The sequence below is a fragment of the Chiloscyllium plagiosum genome, chromosome 2 (genome assembly GCF_004010195.1).
Source record: "Chiloscyllium plagiosum isolate BGI_BamShark_2017 chromosome 2, ASM401019v2, whole genome shotgun sequence".
Taxonomy (NCBI): Eukaryota; Metazoa; Chordata; class Chondrichthyes; order Orectolobiformes; family Hemiscylliidae; genus Chiloscyllium; species Chiloscyllium plagiosum.
In genome coordinates, this window is record NC_057711.1 from 145,878,694 (window position 1) to 145,885,231 (window position 6,538).

Below are 6,538 nucleotides of genomic sequence, written 5' to 3' on the forward strand. Positions count from 1 at the left end.
GCACAGGTACTACTGTGTACCATAAAAATGTAATCACCCATCTTAAAATCTTTAGTCAGAATTTTTAAACATTTATTTAATACAGTTTTTAAAAACAACATTCTGTTGACAGAACAATGTGTAGAACTCTTGCCAACTTTGGCTGATTGAGCTCTATATCTATCACATGAGCAATGAGCCTGTTTTATGTTAATACATATTTAATCACCAAATTAACCTGCAACCAAAAGGTCACATCCCTCCTCTCTTCCCCCTGCCATATCTCCAGGAATTAAATTTCACACTCCAAATACAGCAGACTCTTCTAGCTTTATCACTATTTCAGCTTTTAGTAAAGTGTTACCTTCTAATTTTCTCTCAAGAATGGATTACAAGAGTGGAATTTACATTGCAAGTATATAAGGTTATGACTGGACTCCATTCAGAATACACTATTCAGTGTTAGATAACATTGGTATGGGAGATATGACACAGGTTCACCAGAATTATAACAAGGCTAAAAGTACAAAGTTATGAGGATGAGTTGCAGAGAACTCAGTTTATATCCTCTTGAATGTAAAAGACAAAGAGGTGTTCTAATCTGGGTATTTTAGAACCATTAAAGAAGTTGATAGGTTGGGCAAAGATAAAATTCACTCAGGTGAGTGAGTCCAGAACAATGTTTCTGCAAGGAGAACTGTTGACTCAGTGGTAATATAGAGGCTCAGGCTCAATGCCCTGGGAACACTGGCTCAAATTCAACCATAAAATTAAAATTAGGACTAGTCTCAGTAATGGTACCATGAAGTTATCATTATTGTCATAAAACCTGACCTGCTCCCTGACTGTCCATTTTGGAATGAAATCTGCCATCCTTAGCTGCTCTGGCCAACAAGTGACTTTAGATCCTCAGTAATGTGGATGGTTTTTGTCTGTTCTCTGGAATGGCTGCTCAAACCACTCACTTCAAGGACGATTAAGCATGGATAACAAATGTTAGTCTGGTCAGTGATACCCACATTTCATGAAAGAATTCAAAAATAGAACTAGGCTGTTCAGTGTCACATGAATAAGATGCTGAAGGAAGCCAATCACCCCCTTTGGCCTACTGCTGTTCAATAGGATCAGATTGTAAATTAAATCCACACTTCCACTGACCCCTGATAACCTTTCACCTCCTTATTAAGAATTACTGAGAACAATGAAACTTTTCCACACTGCTCCACACACTGCAGCACAGACGAACTTCGAAAAACAGAGAATCACCTTTACAACGTATTCAAGATGAACAGATACTCAAAAAATACAGTCCACAGATTCCTCAAAAACAAACCACGACAAGCAGACCAAACACAGCCAGAAACCCGAACCACCTTACCATATATCAAAGAAGTTTCAGAAATGACAGCCAGACTACTAAGACCCCTCGGAATTCTAGTAGCACACAAACCCACAAACACTCTCAAACAAAAACTAACAAACTTAAAAGACCCAGTACAACCCATGGACAAAACCAACGTCGTCCACAGAATTCCATGCAAGGACTGCCACAAACACTACGTAGGACAAACAGGAAGAAAGTTAGCCACCAGGATACATGAACACCAGCTAGCCACAAAAAGACCCTCTCTCTCTTGTAGTCCTACACACAGAAGGAAAAAAACACCATTTCGACTGGGACAACACATCTATCCTGGGACAGGATCAGCAAAGGCATGCCAGTGAATTCCTAGAGGCCTGGCACTCCAACCACAACACCATAAACAAACGCATAGATCTAGATACCATCTATCAACCCCTCAGAAAACGAACAGGAAATGACATCACCACAAACCCCAGGAACCCCATCCAGGACAAACATATAAATAGAAAGCAAGAGACAACAGCTTCGCTTCACTTGGAGGTCGCCACTGATGATGTTACCTAGCCAGGTAATGAAATGGCTGGATATTAAACCTACAGCTCAGCAAGCAAACCTACACCCTAATGAAACTTTTTGTCAGACAAGGGAATAGATGGAATTGAGATGCAGAACAGTTATTGAATAGCACAACAGGCTTAATGTCTAGCCTTGGTTTTATAGCATTTTGGCAAGAACTTTACAGCATTGTGTGGATTATAAACCAAATTAGTTTCTCTCAGTGTCCTACACCCACCCAAAATCATACAGTATTCAGTTGTTTTTTGCTTCAAACCAATTAAACTATTAACCTGTCACCTTATTGAATCAAAAGATAAAGACCGGTGATTTAGTCTCCTGGTAACTGTTTATTACATGCCCAGTTTTTCACCCCATTAATATTTTGCTTTTTGCACGACTGAAGATAAACGTAAAAATGACTTTTGATTTATCTTTCAAAAATCTTCCCTATATCACCTCTCCAATTACTCAAATTCCACCTACCTCCGATGGAAATGGAGATGATTTTCTCAGCAGGAGCTAAGTTCATAAGTCTAAATACTAGACCAAGATAAGATTTGGAGTGTAATCATAAATACTACAGCCCCAGGACTATAAATCAGGATTTGCCAAAAACTCTGAAATAATCCAACACCTCCAACCCTCACACCTAAAGAAATTTGCTTAAAAGAAAAATATCTGGGGTTGGAAACACATTTGAACAAGCTTCTCTGTGAATATACTGGACGAGAAAATCTATAACAAAACAAGTCTATAATAAGGGACAGGACAATGTTAACTGAAAATAACATGAAAACTATATGACAAATGCGTGATGTTGTCAACTAATATCAACTAATTGCCATGTACATAACTTTACAAAATAATCCCTTTGTCAGAGGTCTTTTGAGTTTAGCTAAAATGTGCTTTTAAATTTTGCTCTAAAATACCTCAATAGCTATAAATGTAATTCAGCTGAGAGGCTGAATTGCAAAGACTAAGTACATTCAAGATTTAAATTTTTATCAGTATTCATTGAGCTAAATTGAAGCTGGGCATTGGAAAAGGAAATAACTGGCTGCACTACCTCTTTAGAAATTTTAAAAAACAAGCAGGATTTAAGCTGTGATTGCCATATGAAGCAAAAAACACTGGTGCAATGGATTCAAGCATAAAAGGTATCAACTAGACAAAATATCAAAAAGTTGAGTATCTAGCTAACTGAAACCCAATGGCACAAAGTGGGAAGTCCAAAAGCATAATGTACCTGATGGAAACATAGCCATTATTAGTTTACTTACATCAAAATATAGTTTGCTTTTCTCTTACCTGTACAAGGAATCATCAATTTCCATATTGCCTGCTGCTATTTTCTCCTGTTCATCAGAATCTGGAAAACAAGATCAAAACAATTCAACTATTTTGGACCTTTCCAGGTTCTGCTTCACTAATTGGCTTACGTCACTTCCTACATGCGTACAATTTGTAGCATATAATGTATTCAAATGTCAAACACTATTCCTGTGGAAATAAAAACTGCAAATGATAGAAGACAAAAATACAAAAATGAAAAGTAACAGTATTTTTTGACAGAACGAACATTCCACCGCCCTGCCCTTTCCTATAAACCTCCAATTTTATATAAATAAAGGCAAAATATTGCAGCTGGTAGAAATCTGAAAAAAAATAAGAGATTCCTGGAACTTCGAACTCTTCTGAAGAATGCTCATTCCAGACTCAAAAAGTTAACTGTTTCTCTCCACATGTTGTCAAACCTGTGGCATTTCTCTCGCAATCCCTATGTTTGTTTCTGCAACTATTTCCATTACAAATATTTCTCAAATTCTCTTTTGGAAGTTACTATGAAATTTGCATTTGTTCTCTAATAGGCATTCCAAGGCATGTGGGCACTGATGCTTATGTCAACATTTGCTGCCCATCCTAATTGCTCACAAGAAGTGACAGAATTGTTTTCTTGAATCACTGGAGTCCACGTGATATTGGTATATCTACAATGTCACAATGGGAGGATGTTATACGATTGTGATCCAGCAACAACAAATGATTGGTGATATAGGTTTATGTTCGTAAAGTGTAAGACTTGGAAGTAGTCTTCCCCTGTGTGACAGAGGATGTAGGTTGTAAAGTCACACTGAATCAGCCCTGATTAATTACTGCACTAGTTCTTATATATGGTACACAATGGTACTGCTGTGCATCAATAATAATGTGAAAATGTTGAAAGTGATGCATTTTGGAGAATTTGAGCTATAGGGAGAAGTTAACTAGGCTAGGGCTTTTTTCTGGAGCATCGGAAGCTGAGGAGTGACCTTATAGAGGTTTACAATATCATGAGGGGCATGGATAGAGAGTAAAGAGACAAGGTCTTTTCCCTTGGGTGGGACAGTCCAGAATTAGGGATCATAGGTTTAGGGTAAGAGGGGAAAGATATAAGAGACACCTAAGGTGCAACTTTTTCATGCAGAGGGTGGTGCATGTGTGGAATGGGCTGCCAGAGGATGTGATGGAAGCTAGTACAACTGCAACATTTAAAAGGCACCCGGATGGGTATATGAATAGGAAGGGTTTGGAGGGATATTAGGCCAGGTGCTGGCAGGTGGGACTAGATTAGGTTAGGATATCTGGTTGGGATGGATGAGTTGGACCGAAGGGTCTGTTACCGTGCTGTACATCTCTATGATTAGATGCCAATCAAATAGCATACTTTGTCATGTATAGTATCCAACTTATTGAGTGCTGTTTGAGCTGCACTGACCCAGATAAGTGCAGAGTATCACATCTTGGTACATATCATGACTCGTACCTTGTTGATGGTGGACAAGTTTTGACGAGGCACGTGAGTTAGTCAGTGCAGAAGCCCAACCTTTGATCTACTTTTGTAGTCACAGTACTTCACTAGCTGATTCAGTTCAGTTTCTGATCCCTGGTAACCCTGAGTATTTATAATGGGGTAATATCATTTAATTTTTTTTTAAATGGAAACTGTCATTGTCTGGCACTTGACATTTGGAATTGTGATGACAAGTGACATCAAGTCACACTGCAGATGGAGACTGACTGCATTAGTTCGCAAGCAGCGCCATAAAGTAGGTCAATGGCAATCATTTCCAGGTAAGTTGTGGCTCTTATAGGTGGGAAAGGATCGAGGGATATGGGTGAGTGAGGGGAATGAGAGAGTGGGTTTTGAACCCTGGGAGGCGAGACACAGTGGTGGTGTATATTTTTAGGGACATCAGAAAACACAATGCACTGAGTTAGGGACCACAAAGTGAAGGCAGATAAATGAAATTACCAGACAGACTTGTCATCATCAACATTGACACGGTGGTTAGCACTGATGCCTCACAACACTAGGGATCCAGGTTTGATTCCAACCTTGGGCAGCTGTCTGTGTGAAATTTGCACATTCTCTTCATGTCTGCACGGGTTTCCACTGGGTGCTCCAGTTTCCTCCCACAGTCCAAAGAAGTGCAGGCTTTGCTAAATTGCCTCAGTGTCCAAGCATGTGCAGGCTATTTGAATTAGTCAGGGTAAATGGAGGGTTATAAGTATAATGTAGGGGGACTGGGTCTGGGTGGAACAATGGGCTAATGGCCTCTTTCCGCACTGTCGGGATTCTATGAAGGTTGCTCTAAGGTACAAGGTTGCTCTGAAGGTATAAGGTTGCTCTAAGGTATAAGGTTGTTGAATGGCCTGTGACTTATTTTGCCCTTATAGGCTGAGAGCCAAATTCTAATTCATCGCAATTTTCTCTAGACAATGAGATGACAGGCCAGCTCCTGCCTTTCATCTTGTAAAAGGAAATCACTCTGTTCATCTTTTTCTTCCACAGGAGAGTTGCCTGACATCTGAGCAAGTACCACAATTTGAACCTACGGTGTAAGGAACTCTGAACATAAGACTTTTTTCCTCACTCTTGCACTGTACTGCAATAAATTGCATGATCCTTAATGATGAATCTCAAACAAGACATTTGTTAGGTTTGGAGCCCTCAACAATAGGCCAATTACATGAACGTTAGAATGTAGACACATTGGAAAGGCAAGTTCCAACTACCTCAGTGATATCATTACCAATAATATAATAATAGCGTTAGCTACTCATCAAAAAAAATGCTTCCAAAATGGTACTTCACAAAATGGAAATGCATTGATTTTCCATTCAAAGTTGGCTTACTTATTTTACTCATCTGTTTTTGTAGCTTTCTGTTAAGAATACAATCCAGTTCAGTAAGCTTTTGAGTTGTTGTTCAGGTTTAGTCAAAGCAGAAAATGCGTGGTTTTTTTAGGTATAGTTGAAAAATTTAATCCAACAATCAAATTCATTTTTTAATATTATTGTTGGAGCCAGTAGCCAGACTCAATTTAGAGCTCAACGGTTCAGTATGAATTCAAAAACATATCCTAGATATGAAAATGACAGCATGCCAACTTGCCCTTTCTCATCTTCTTTTAGCTTAAATAGGAAAGAGTAAAGTTTTAAAAAAGGCTTCCAATGAGTAAGGAAACAATTACAACAATAACTAGCATTTTAGTAATACTTTCAAAGTAGGAAAATTTCACAGAAGCCCAGTCAGGCAAAACTTGACAAAACTCAAGTGACATATTAGAACAGGTGACTAATATATTGGCTGAAAAT

General features: G+C 38.7%; 1 protein-coding gene across 2 annotated transcripts in view; it reads right to left on the minus strand.

Moving 5' to 3' along the window:
• Positions 1-6,538, minus strand: part of uba6 (ubiquitin like modifier activating enzyme 6) — a 119,010-nt gene that overhangs the window by 99,930 nt on the left and 12,542 nt on the right. For both annotated transcript variants that reach the window (XM_043720610.1, XM_043720620.1), the window contains exon 2: positions 3,209-3,269. In XM_043720610.1, coding sequence (XP_043576545.1) covers positions 3,209-3,269 — 61 coding nt within the window. The remainder of the gene's footprint in view (positions 1-3,208; positions 3,270-6,538) is intronic.